The 14,304-nt window shown below is 36.3% G+C and overlaps 2 protein-coding genes across 2 annotated transcripts; one reads left to right on the plus strand and one right to left on the minus strand.

Moving 5' to 3' along the window:
- Positions 1-693: 693 nt before the first annotated feature.
- Positions 694-10,432, plus strand: LOC132035834 (uncharacterized). The gene is made up of 16 exons (XM_059425974.1): positions 694-902; positions 1,661-1,846; positions 2,649-2,828; positions 3,541-3,949; positions 4,145-4,263; positions 4,335-4,412; positions 4,950-5,090; positions 5,650-5,694; positions 7,188-7,354; positions 7,508-7,586; positions 7,652-7,734; positions 8,072-8,201; positions 8,571-8,703; positions 8,929-9,095; positions 9,503-9,695; positions 9,824-10,432. The coding sequence occupies exons 1-16, from the start codon at positions 783-785 to the stop codon at positions 10,027-10,029; spliced, it is 2,436 nt and encodes an 811-aa protein (XP_059281957.1). The 5' UTR covers positions 694-782; the 3' UTR covers positions 10,030-10,432.
- A 199-nt stretch (positions 10,433-10,631) lies between these two features.
- Positions 10,632-11,257, minus strand: LOC132035835 (SEED MATURATION PROTEIN 1). The gene has a single exon (XM_059425975.1). It carries the CDS (start codon positions 11,151-11,153, stop codon positions 10,758-10,760), a length of 396 nt encoding a protein of 131 aa, XP_059281958.1. The 5' UTR covers positions 11,154-11,257; the 3' UTR covers positions 10,632-10,757.
- Positions 11,258-14,304: the final 3,047 nt, after the last annotated feature.

The following is a 14,304-nucleotide window of genomic DNA, read 5'->3' on the forward strand; positions in this document are numbered from 1 at the left end:
AAATCACGAGTTTTAGTAACAAGTTGTCTGATTCTTTAGTTTTGGGCAGGAGTCTTGACTTCACAAGTTGCATTTGAGAAGTGTGGTTTTATAAGCGTGATCATAGACAACAATTTATAAATAGCATATTCAAACACGAATCAGAAAATTTTAGAATGCAATTCTAAGTCTTCCCAAATAAAATTCAATTTGGGATCACTTCCTTTTTAATCTATACGAATTGCATTTGTATTTATTGAGAAAACCTATAAAAACACTTTTTCCAAACGAGTGAAAGGGTATTTGTAGTCATATAAATAACTATTGAAACTGGTTAAATAATTTTAATTGATTAAAGTTCAACTATGATCAAATGAATTATATTTGTTTTACTATATACAGGAACGCTATATTGATATTAAATCAATAAGTTTAAATTTAACAATTCGTCGAGTTACTGAACGGTGGTGATAGTTTAGGTTGGATAGAGAACAACTAATAGTTAATGTGTGTTTTTATAAATAAGAAACTCACACACCTAATAGTTAAGATAGAAAACTTACGAAACTCACCTATTTCAGAATTTAGAGGGGAGGCAAAGCACAAATAATGAAACTACAAGTCGTTTAACGTAAACCTTCCAAAAGATTAACATTTTTTATGTTTTGTTTTGCTTTTGTTTTTTAACCAGTCATAAAATAACCAACGTTTAAATGCTTAGTACATGTAAGGGTTTTTAGGGTTTAGGAAAAGAAGAAGCCAAACATTCACCTAAGCCACTGTTCTTCTTTACGCTCTCAAAGATGATTACAGGTGGAAGAAGCTTGATTTCTTCACAACCTGCTTTCTCAAATGATGCTAAGAAGCTTCTTGTATGCACTGGAAACACTGTTTCTATTTATAGCACATCAACTGGTTTACAGGTTCGTTTATAGCTAAAAATCCCTTAGATATTGTAAGTTGTTAATTTTTGTAATGGAGGATACGGATTAGGGTAGAAGGTTAGTAGTTTGTTGAGCGTTGTCCTGCTTATCCTTTCATATTGTAGTTGTAGTATTAGTCTTGTCGTCCCTCGATTTCTGCTACTATCTGTTATTTCTTGTACTTTGATTATCGTATTATTCTGTTGCTACTAAATATCCGTTGTATAGGGAAAATTACGCTCTATGTCTACTAGGAGAAAATATTTACGCCGCGTAGCACATATTTTGAGTTTGTAACCTGGGGATTTTTAGAACATGGGTGCACTACTTAAAAAGAAGGAGAAAAAAATTGCATTAATCGGCAATTGATTCTTGTTCCTCTTGGTAAATAAGTAAGCTTTTAACCAAGTGCACTATACCATTAAGTCTTTCTGTAGCATGGGTGCCATCAGGTAATATTAGATCAATTCTAGAAAATATGTACATAAAATATCTAGTTTTGCGGAAACACCCATGGGTTCACGTGCCCCAAAATTTACACAGAAAATCGCCACTGGGTTTAGCCCATATTTGTTTATAAATACCTATCATACAGTTTTATACAAGGCTGATGCATTACGTATAATGCTTTTCCACCAGGTATAATGTTGTACAATATTGTGTATTGGGCTACGTGGCGTAATATTTTATGTTGGGTTGTATAATTTTGAAAATTTCCTTTAAGATATTGTAAGTTGTTAAATTTTGTAATTTTACAGATTGCTGAATTGGAAGGTCATAAGGGATTGGTGACATCGGTGTTGGTAGTACCATCTACTACTCCTGCAGGCAAAATATTGTGCTATTGTTGGACTGCATCAGATGATGGTACCATTAAATATTGGGATTTTTCGGTTCCGGAGCTGATGAAAAGTATTGATGTTCAGTTTCCTATTCACTCAATGGTAACAGTTTCTCACTTTAAGAGTGCCTCAATGTTTAATTAACCAAACGTTCGATACGAATCTAAGTACTGTTAAATGGTGGATTTGGAAGTGCTTTGCTTGTTATGTGGCATAACCACTAGTTTTTTGTGCATCAAAATTTTGCTACTTGGTCATTTTGGCAGTTACACATTGTACATCGTTACTTCAATTTTGAAAATAAGCTGTGCACCCTGGCTAAAAACACCTTTTTGCCTCCATTGGGATTTAAAACTTGCATCAGGACTATATCGATGCTAAAGTTGATAATTTCATTTTTTTTTCTTCTTTTTTTTTGACTTCTCAAGAAAATGTGGATTTTACTGCTTACATCTATGAAAAAATGAAATAAAAATGAAATTGCAAGGAAAAAAATGATTGGTTAGTGGAGCATAGTATCTACCATCAGGTGATTCAGGTGCTAGGGGTGCTCTAATTTGCTAAATAAATGTCATGCCGAGGCTTGGGAATTTCTGGAACAATATTTGGGCAAGTACCTGAATGGTACAAAATTAGGAGTAGTAGCTGTGAGTTCCTTTCCTACTTGAGGAAATGGTAGTTGCCTATATACCAGTAGTGTAGGATTAGATTCCTGGAAAACTCACAAATTGCATTATACATGAACAAAATGATAACACGTCATGAGGAAGCCACTTTCCAGCTTCACCTTTGCTGTTGCTTTATTTTGGTTGTTCACTGCTAGTCAGGTCTAGTAACTTCTCTTTCTCAAACTGTTTGTGGTTGCATTTTGACATATCTATCTTATTGCTCCTTTGTCATCTAGGTAATTCCAGGTTTATCATCACATCCCGCAGAGAGTAGTGAAAAGCCCTCTGATCTTTTTGCATATGTATCTACCAAAGTGTTCAAAGAACAGAAAGGAGAGAGTAATGCTTTATGGTGGCAGATAAGGAAGTGTAACTTAACCAAGTCTACTTTGATTGGTGGAGTGACTCTGGCTGAGGTATGCAAAATTGTCTGCCATGCTTTTTTTTTTTTTTTTTACAGGGAAGAAAAAACATCTGTTTTTTTCTTTTTTTTCCCAGTAGAAACAGTATCAGTTCATTGTTGGAATTTTTGCTCTAAGATGGTTCCTCATAAATAAAAGTAATGTGCACTAAGATGGTTTTAGGTCTAAAACCGTAGATCGTTGTTAACTTGCCAGTTTTCAAATAACAAACAGTAAATCATTGTTGAATTGCCTAAATTGTGATTAGTGTTCTATCTTTTTAGAACTGTGCCAATTTAGATTGCCTCAAATAGAAAATCTATTACAAAAGTCATGGGGATTCTTTAAAAAAGCATTATGAAGTTACCTTTTTTCCATTTATGTATCGGATCCCACCATGACTAAAAATTTATCTATCTTATAAAATTATATCGCAACAACTAATGCTAACAATTCTGCAAGTATTTCGGGGGCAAAATGTGTGGGTTCATGTTGAATTCTTTCTAGCTTGTGTAAAAGTTGTCTTGAGCTATCTTTTGCTACTAGATCGTCCATACCATTAGCACTGTCACAACTAGATTATCTTCTTCCTTAAGGTGTCAATGATCTTTCACATCATTGCTTGCAACAGTTAAATACTTACCCTTACCTTATTTTACAAAGTAAAGCTTACAATAGCATTTTCATATGCGATTGAGGATGACCAAGGTTTGTAACTTTCTCTCAGAGTCAAAACGCACTGTCTATAACACTTAGCTCCTCTGGAAGATACATGGGCATCTGTGACAAGCGCAAGCTACGCATATGGGAAATACCAACAAAAGATTCTGATCAAGCAGTGCTTCAGAAAATCAGATTACATCATACGAAAACCCTGAGCACTCTAGCTTTTCATCCAACAGAGAGAATTGTTGCAGCTGGAGATGTAACTGGAAGGATCTTAATATGGAGGGGTGTTGGGGATCATAATTTCTCATCTAGAAATAAACAGAGAAATGGAGGACTAATGAAGGATATGGAGGAAAGCCCTGGTGTTAGGGGAAACGATGATGCTGATTCTTGTACCACAAGGCATTGGCACTCTGCAGAAGTGAAAGTTCTCTTTTTTTCTTCTGATGGCGCCTATCTCTACTCAGGTATAAAATTACTATGAGCAGCATAAGGATAGAGCCTTGTACTCATGGGATGTTCTTGTGGACTACTTATTGTATACAAAGTCATAGGTAGTAGAAACTTTTTAGGAGCAACTTTAATTATTTGGAATTTAGAGTACCAAATGTATTATAATTTGATGTTTACTTAAACTTTAACAACTTTCTAACTTGATCCAGGTGGGAGAGAAGGAGTTCTCGTGGTTTGGCAGTTAGACACAGGGAAGCAGAAATTCCTCCCGCGAATAGGATCCCCCCTTTTGTATTTTACCATCTCATCTGATCCTTCTTTGTCCTCTGTAAGCAGATTTGTCCATAAAGTAAAGGTAGTTGCCACTGGATTTTGTTCTTACTAAGTAAGTTTGTTCAGATATCTTGTGCAGATAACCGAATCCACCTTCTTAAAATGCCTTCGATGGAGGTATTGAGATCCATTCAAGGAATCAAGGTTTGTTCTTCTTCTTCTCTCTCTGAGGAAATACACAATTAAAAAAGATTAAAAGTGGAGAAGCGACTTCATGCCTGGCATCATTTTGCTAGGATATTGTTCTGTGTTCGTAATACTTATCAAGGGAAGAAAATCTAGCTTCAGTACTGATTTTGTTGATATATAAGATGAGCATTCAGAGTAGTAACCTTTGGAATGTTGTTTCCAAGCGCTACAACAAATCTATTCTTCTTGCAGCAGTACATGTTACTTTTGGCTCACATTTTCCCTTTTGGTTTCATATGTATATTGTTTATGTGGGCTTTATGTAGATTGGTTATGATAAATACAAACAGCGTGTATATGAGCAATAATAAAGATTCCTTCACCCAATAATTGCGGTGGGTTGTGGATGATCTTCTATGCGCATGTACTATTTTATCTTTGCTTGGAGTGCTTGTTAATCCATTCAAAACACTTATCTCCATCGTACCTGATATTTTGACATGATATATGGAAAATTTTCCCTTTGGGAGTCCTTACAGCTTTAATTTTCAGCTTCGTAGCACACTTCTGGATAGGTCTGATGGCTCATCTGAAGGAATTGTTTTCGACTCTGCCACGGGACTAGTTGCCATACGTTCAGAAAATTACTGTATCCAGTTCTATAGCTTGTTTGATGACCGTGAGATTTCTGAGGTAAGTGTATAGAACGTAAGTAGAATCTAATTTTGTTTTACCTTTTTTTTTTTTTTTTCCTCTCAGTAAGTAGAACCTAAGGAGATATAAAGTAAGTAGAACCTAAGAAAAAATTGACCAAAAAAAAAAAAAGAAAAAAGAAAAATGAAAAGGAACTCAGAAGCTAATTTTGTTTCATACTTTTTCAGTAGCACACCTTCATGCCCTTTTTTTTTTTCCTGTGTTGGTTAGTTAGTGTGGTTGCGCCCTTGGGGTGTTTACTTTTGCTTTAATTTACAGAGAGGCCTTCGCCTTTATTTGTCCTCAATTTTTGTACGTTTCCTGGATATCTGATGTCCCCACCTTTAGGATTACGAGCTATGCATTCTTGTTTTACAGGCAAGCTTTAGATATATCCAATGATTTGTGGGGAAGAGGGGGTTAGAGAAGAGCAAGCATTTAAACATTAGATGGTACTTTTGTGAGCTAGAAAGCAGTTTTCCTCCTGCCTTAATGCTTAAAGAATGTATACTTTGTACCAGAGTTAGCTGTTGATTTGCCCCAATCTGTCCATTTGTAGGTTCAAGTTTGCGAAAGAAGCCACCAACCAGCTGATGAAGTCACGGTATAGAATTTTTTCCTGTTGATCTTCTTATTTTATTTGCGTAGTCCTGAATGGCCATATATAAATTTATATTACAGTATTTGAATCAGTATATATAATTGTTTATATGCATGTGTATATGTGATTGAAAGTTCGTCTGTGTATTTGACTAGTCCACTCCGTAATTTTGTACACCTACCTATATACTAGCATTAAAAAACCTAAGAAATTGATCTGCTTTGTCTAGTACCTTGTACCATGTGCTTCTGCACCAAGTTTCATGCCATCCATAGGAAACGGAACCTAACATGACATTAATGAATTTACATGATACTCATGAATCTGAAAACAAGATAGCTGCACATATGGTCCTATGAAATGTTTGAAAAGTGATCTTCGAAGTTCATTAATTTGGGGCAGAAAGTGATTTCTATGAACTCTGGAGATGGAGGAAGGCTTGAATTTCCAGAGCTCAGACCAGAATGTGGATTTTCCCTTTATATATTGGTTATAAAAAATTCATCTTCCAATAAATTTTACTACTATATATAAGGGCAAACTTAGGGACTTTTGTAGTCCTCACAAGAATTTTCAATTTTTTTTTTTTAAACTTTTTAATTAATTACTTTTAGGTCCTAATCTTATTTATTTAAGTCAAATTTTTTTGTTTTTTGTTTTTAAGGTCTACTTTTCAAAAGCTATCGAACCTCCTACCTCATTTTTCATGTTCTTTGATTTTCTGTTTGGTGCTCGATATCCGCATTTGAGCCCAATTAATCCAGATAATTTGCACTGTATTGCGCCCATTCGGGGGAAGCGCTCCCTCCAAAGATTTTTTCCATGTCCATGTTTGAACCCCTAATCCCTAATTAAGGGAGGAGCAGCTCCATCCGCTGCACAAGTTAAATTATGTATTTGTCTTAAAAGTTCATTAACTATGTATAGATTATTTATTTAGAACTAAATAACTTCAGAAAATTAGGATACATAACTTATAAATGTCAAATTCTGGCTCCGCATTTGATTTGAAGTAAATAATTTCATCAAAATGAAAGTTAAAATATTAAAGAAGTGGAATGAAAGTTTTGCTTTCATATATTGAAAATATACTTATATGAAATTTAATTATTACTAACGTAATTACCCACTTGTGGGACTACAATGGGTATATGGTTGTTGTTGTTGTACACTTGTACTAACACAAATTATATTTCTTTAATTAAAATATCTACTTTTATATCTTGAGCCTCACATAACTAGTTCTAGGAATAATGAAGAACGAAAAACTTAGCCGATATAGGCAATAATTTGCCTGTTGAACTTCATCTTGTGCTTCATAGCTCGAGTTCCATAGTCTTCATACTATACATTACAACAGACTCCTGGAACAAATTGCCTAGATGGTTAGAAACCCTTCTATGTAGAACAGTACTTCAGTTGAAATTATTTTAATAATGTGAACAGGCTGTTAAAATACTGCCAGGGTTGAAGAGTTATTTTTTGGTCTACTGCAGGTGGTAGTGGATTTAGTTGCTCTCTCTCCAGAGGGTTCTGTCATGATTACTGTAGAAACCAGGCTTGCTGAAGAAGGAATAGGAGGTCTTGTAAGTCTGAAGTTCTGGTCGTGCAGCTCTTCAAATAAAGACTTCAGCTTATCCACTGTTGTCTATGAGCCCCACAGGTTCTTTTTTATCTAATTCTCGGAGTTCCTTTGGTCTCAAATATGTATTAGCTTGTGCTCTAATTGATTAGACAGTACTTCTCTCTTGTAAGATCTATCTATACTCTAGTTTCCTTTCATAAATTTGACTTTCAAGCTCTGCTGGATTTGCAGAGATTCTGGTATTTTGTCCATTGCTTTCCATCCTTCACGTCACATGGCTGTTACCACCTCGACGGGTCCTGATTTCAAGGTAAATAGATAAATTTAAATGAAATTGTGAAATTATGCATTCACTAACGACATGTTGTTTGGTAGGTTTGGGTCGGAAGTCAGGAGATGCGACAAAAAGACCGGAAGCAAGATGCTGGATGGACATGCCATTCTGTTGGTTCTTACAAGTATGTTTGGCTTAAATATTACATCATAGAGAAGTCACGTTATTGGTTTTATTCATCTTTAAAAAATGACTACAATGGTCAGATAAATCGTTGACCAACCGCTTAAGAAAATCCTAACTGTTTGAGAAAAGAGTTTCAAGATGAAAATGCCACTTCCTTTGATGTTCATTCAGTTCCATTTCATTTGCACATGAACAGTAGCGATTAGCTGTCATTTGCATTTAGTGTTCTATGATTTATGGCGGCTTGTTTAAACTCTGCCAATGTTGATGACTACAACATAATAAATTGATAGGACCTCTATTTTCTTGTTTGACATGACTTTCTCCTTTCACAGGAAAAAGCCAATGACAGCTGCTGCCTTTTCCGGAGATGGTTCTGTGTTGGCTGTAGCTGCAGAAAGAGTTATTACGTTGTGGGATCCAGAGAAGAATATTCTTGTGGCGACAGTTGGGGAGAGTCTTGAGGTAAGTTCTTGACATGCCAGTATAAATTTTACTCTTATGGACCTATAGTTCAAAATTTAAATCACTTGCCTTGGAGAAAGAAAGTTTTTTACCTAGTATTTGTATCCTTTTTACCTCAAGTTGTTCTTTATGAGTCACTTCTGAGTTGCTGTCTGGAAAATTTCATTGGACGGCAAATCGGCTAGCTTTCCTTTTTGTTAAATAAATAACAGAATTATGAGCCCAAGGAAACAATCAAAATACCTCGACAAGAAATGTTGAAAAAATATTTGCAGATTTGATGCTTTCCTTGTGGCACATTGTACACCTCTATTATTCTTTTTATATTGATCTATACCTTTTCTCATTTAAACTATTTTCTATGTACAGCCAATTTCTTCGTTAGCGTTTATTGGGAAGTCAGAGTATATTGTAACCACATCGCAAGGTTCTAATGCACAAGTATCAGTGTGGAGCATGTCAAAGCTGTCTGTATCATGGTCTTACAAGCTTAAGATAGAAGGTTCGTATATATCTTGTTTCACATACTCTGCCCCAATAAACTTCAGACAACAGTGAACCACCTGCTTTGGCAGCTTATGATAATTCTGTCATCATTTATTTTTAAGGTTAGAGAGAGGGAGGGGTCTGTTTGGCACAATCTATTTATTGTTGTGTAATGTGTCAAACATTACCGTAAATCATTTGTAATGTTTCATCCCAACTAGTATCTTATTCATCACTGCAGCTGTAACTTGTGCAATGGATGATTCCTTGTTTGCCATCTTGGTCCTTCTCCCAAAGTCAGTTGGATCTGTGATGTCCAATGAAGCCACAACTTCGAGTATGGAAGGGGTGATCTTATTATTCAACGTTGGCGATCCTGTTCCCGTAGCGAGCTGGTTTGTAAGAAAGGTATTGACTCCTGTATCCTCAAATTTTGAGTTCTTTTTTCTTTCCAAAGTTTTTAGTTGGGAACTTGATGTCAGTTGTCAAATCACCTTTTACTTGTTTAGAGGTGGTGAATATTAATCTTGTTAAGGCTGTTGAGAAAATAATAACATTCAGCCTGTCCTAGTTTTTGTCCGTCTTCATTCCCTCGTGTTGTTGTTCATTCCCTTGTGTCTCCTGCACCCTGGTGAATCTCTTCTATTTTTCTGTCACCTTCACCCTTCAGAAGACGGCCTCTGCATTATGTTGTGTGTATTTTCTGACAGTTTCTTGCCTTTCTAATTTAGTTCATATATTGGTAGAGGTACGTATAACTGGAGCTAGAACTGGACGTCTTTACTTTGTTTGCATCTCATCCTTTCTCTTTACAGGCAAAAGGTTCTTCACTTGCTTTCATTCGTGGAAGTCCTAAGTCGGAGGATGGTGTTACTGATGGCAGATCAGTGCAGTTGCTGTTAGCTTACCTAAACATTGATCATGAATATGTGCTTTTTGATCCATTCAACAGTCACAACCAAATACATAAGATAAGCCGAGGAAATCTTGGTGATCTTGAGGAAACAGGTGTGTCCAATAAACCTAAGTTCATGTCTAATCTAATATGTCACAAAGCTTTATGTATTTCAGAAAACAGTGTTTTTTAGATAATTTAAAGATGACTGATGAAACTATATGCTTATTCTTATCTGCAGGAAAGTTTGGATATGCATCTATCTATGGTGACCTACCGGAATTTAGCTTAGAGAGAAAAGAAGTCCCATCTATCACATCAGTACCATCAGAAAGACATTGGGAGACACTATTCAGTGGACCATCTCACAATCTTCCTCCTCTTACTAAATTGTGTTCCACATTCCTGGAATCATTATTGCAGAAGAGGACTACTGCAGTTGAGTGATTGCCAGTAGTGTCCGGTTGAGCTTTGTTGCAAGGCAGTCTCACTGGTCTAATCTATGTTCATTGATGAGAAGGCAACATTGTTGTTCGGCTTGATCCTGTTGTAGCTGAGAGAGCTGCATGACATGCACATATCGTACTCCCATGGTGTGCTCAACTTATAATCACGTCCAAGAATGAAGCAACCATTTCGTAAAGCTGTCTGTGTTCAAGAAAAAAAAGCCCAGATTAAGTGGGTTTGAAAATTTTGGTAGCATGATTAGATGTCTTTGTCTGGATACTTATTTTTGTAGCATGTAACTTATTGAGTATGCCATTAAGGCAGGAATCGAATGCTTCACGGTAGTCATGTTGTGTTTTATAGTGTAACATTCATAAGCGCAAAAAGATAGTCACTATTTAAATGTGCTGCCTTTAATTTGCTGTTGTGTTCCCACAAGAGAAAAGAGGAAATACAATGAATTAATACCTTGATTGGTTTACAAGAATATTAATGCTGTTATGTTCCTACAAGAGAGCATACAATGAATTAATACTTTAATTATGTTAAAACTGGAAGAACCCCCCCTCCCCACCCCCCACCCACACACACAGAGCAGTAGGAAGAAGTAGCTAAATAAAGGTTTATTATTTTTCAACAGTACGATTACAGAAGGATCCAAAGATCCTTCACAAACATGTGCCAAACAACGAAAGCTTAAAACCGATGATGAGGTTATTAGTTCCAACTTAGGGAGGATTTGTTATCAAATTATCAGCAGTCTTGCCATCAAACATTAGAGTTGCAGCTGCTGGAGGCAGATTTTTATCCATGTTCTCATCTTCATAAACTAAAGTATTCTTTCCTTGATCAGAAGAATCTTGAGTTTTTTCTTCTTGTTGGGGTTGTTTTGCTGCTGCAATATTACGAGCACTAGAAGAGAGGTCAACAGGTTGAGATTCAGCAATTTTTCCTTGTTGATTCTCAATATTACGAGCACTTGAAAAGAGGTCCACAGGTTGAGAATCAGCAATTTTTCCTCCTTCAAGAGGAGTACCCGCTTTGTACCTTATTCTAAGCGCATCATCTTCAGATAGTCTTGCTTGAGCTGTCCCATAACTAATATCATCTTTGCTCTTTGCCATGATTTTTCAATACACCCTTTGATTATTTCTCTATTTTCTAGTTCTTTTGGGTATCAAATTGGCAACTAGAATGGACTTGGTTCAATTAGTCCCATGCAGAGTTTTATAAGCAGTGCAGGGGTCACCGTGGCTGTTCTTCTAAGAGAGGGAGACAAGTGTTTCCATTCTGAAGACGTGGACAGTGTTTCTAGCTGCCTAATGGGCTAATAGTATTACTACTAACAGCTTGCAAAGCAATACGAAGGGCATTCAGCTCTTGAAAAGAACATAAATAAACAAATTATATCCCCAAGTTATTACTCCTTAATTTCAGTCCGATTATATTAGTGAATGTGGCAGATAATATTAGAGAAGTGGTTAAAAAAATCAGCTTGACAAGGAAATATCACAGCAAAGTTACACAAAAACGATGAAATAATATTAAATATTTTAAGACATGCACCTCGTAATAAAAGGATACTTTCATATAAAGTTTGATTAAGCACCGGGTGTCCGAGTCTCTTTGAGCCCCGACCAGCATTGCAGCCTAAACGAGTTTCCCGCAAGTGCACCATGGGTAATTCGGGGTTTCCCAGGTCCAGATGGCCTCGAAATTGTTTGCACCCAGCGGGTTTCGAACTTGAGACCTTGAAAGGAGCCCCAAGGCTCGTCATCAATTGCCACTGAACCAACCCGTGAGGGTTCTTTCATATAAATTGAAATGGATAAAACACTTTTATATAATATCTAGTCTAGTAATGAAATGACTCGTAATTTTCACTCGGGGTATCAATCTCATTATATTCCTTTTTTTTATTCAGTTTAGCAAATACTTTGCTCTCTGTTTGGTCTTCTTCCAAGTATACCACGACGTAGATATATTCGTCTTTTTTGGTATATTGAACAAATATCGCCACCCCTACTTTCAATTCAAGCATTTCATAGATGAGACTATATTCATCTAAATTAGTTGTTAAAGAATATTATACTTTACGACTTTTTGAATAATTTACTGGAATGACTTGAATGACTTTGGAAGTGGAAGATCTTGAATTTTGATCCCGTTTGTGCTTGGGGCAAAATTTTAAATTTAAGAAGTTTTGACTTTTAACCTTGAAGATTTGCCCAAGCCGAGGTCAAACTACTTTGTAAAGCTAATAATAATTTTGGTAAATATCTTGGTTTTCCTATCATGCACCAGAAATTAAAAAATTCTGACTACCAATTCATTTTAGACAACCTTAATACTAAGCTTGCTGGATGGAAAACCAAGTTCCTCAACATAGCTGGCAGGACCACCTTAGCAAAAACCTCTAAGTACCTACTAAGATTACTCAACAAATTAATAGAACTTAGAGAAATTTTGTCTGGGGAACCACTGTTGACAAGAAAAAGATGCATCTTGTGGGTTGGCAAACCCTCACCAGATCCTAACATGAAGGTGGACTTGGTATGCCGAAAGCTGAGATCAAGAACAAAGCTATCCTTGTAGGGCTGACCTGGAGACTCCTTAAGAAACCTGAATCTCTTTGGCCTCACCATTAATTGCTAGAAACTGTAGGATTGCAAATAGCAACCAGTGCTCTAGAACCTGGAAACATATCCTTGAATGATACAAATACTGTAGGCAGGGCACCCAATGGGTAGCAAACAATGAGAATAATGTAAATTTCTGGACTGACCATTGGATCCCCAATAGTCCTACCCTTAGAAGCCAAATTATAGGACCCCTGAATAGAAATGAAGAACACTATAAGGTCTTAGATCTACATTCTAATGGGAATGGAACTTTGCTAACCTTTCTTTTGATCTACCCAGAAACATCAAAGATATCATCAGAGCACCTCTGTCCACTGAGGAAGATTCAGACCATTGCAGACTCTTCAACAATGATGAATTCAGTACAAAAACTGCCTACTCACTCCTGAACAGTGTTCCCCCTGAGTACAACCAAAATTTCAACTGGATCTGAAAACTTAAAACACCTAACAAGATTAAATCTTTCCTCTGGTTGTTCAACCATAACAGAATCCCTACCTCTTCCTATCTACACTCCGTTGGCCTTAATATCAACTCTGCATGCAAACATTGTGGCCATCAAAAGGAAGATATCAATCACATTTTCTTTGAATGTGGCACTAGTAAAATCTTTTGGCACCAAGTTACACAGCACAACTCTTCCCATAATGCCACTACAACCATATTCAGTAGCCTTTCCTCTATGGCCAATAGGTGGAACAAAATTAAGTAACTAGACTTTGACCATTTGATCAGCTAGGAACAACTCCTATCTTTCTTAATCTGGGGCATATGGCTAAACAAGAATAACAATCTTTTCATAAACAGGCATGACCAAGCTTCCTTAGACTCTTTACACCCAAGATATTGAATTCTCACTAGTATGTTCTTCCAACCCCATAGTTAAAACCAAAACTACAATCTCCATCAAATGGAAACCTCCTGCCCCTAATCATTACAAGCTTAATACTATGGATCATGCTTTGGCAATCCAGGAAAGGGGGGGATTTGTTGGGGGGGGGGGGGGTGATAAGGGACTGCCATGGACAATGGGTGTTGGGATACATGAAAGGCCTACCCCATACAACTAATAATCTTGCTGAACTAACCAGTCTTATGCAGGGTCTTCGACTAGCTGTGGAGCATAATTTAAAATCAATTGAGATCAGCACTGACTCAATAGAGGTAATACATATGATAACACATGGACACTTACCTTATAACAATATTATCTCTGAATTCAGGTCTTTACTAATGGCGTTGGGCCATCCGGTACTAAAGCATGAATATAGGGGGAACCCAGACTCTTGCATTAGTACTTATTTTGATGATGTTATGGACACTGTTTTTGAACGATCTATTCCTTTTTGTGATGCACCGTTAATGGGTGTTCACCCAGGACAAGTAACAGGCAATGCTGACCCATCTAGTTTGCAATTGCTTAGTATTATATATATATATATATATATATATATATATTTTTATTTTTATTTTTATTTTTTTCTAGTTTGATTAGTGTTGCTTCATCCATATTAGAGTTTCGCATTGTAAAGAGTCATAGTTGTCTATCTTTCCATTCATATATTTTTCTATTTTCAAGCTCAAAACAAACAAAAAAACTCGGAAAAAAGTAACAAAAAAGGGACTTTGCTCA

The sequence above is a fragment of the Lycium ferocissimum genome, chromosome 11 (genome assembly GCF_029784015.1).
Source record: "Lycium ferocissimum isolate CSIRO_LF1 chromosome 11, AGI_CSIRO_Lferr_CH_V1, whole genome shotgun sequence".
Lineage (NCBI taxonomy): Eukaryota > Viridiplantae > Streptophyta > Magnoliopsida > Solanales > Solanaceae > Lycium > Lycium ferocissimum.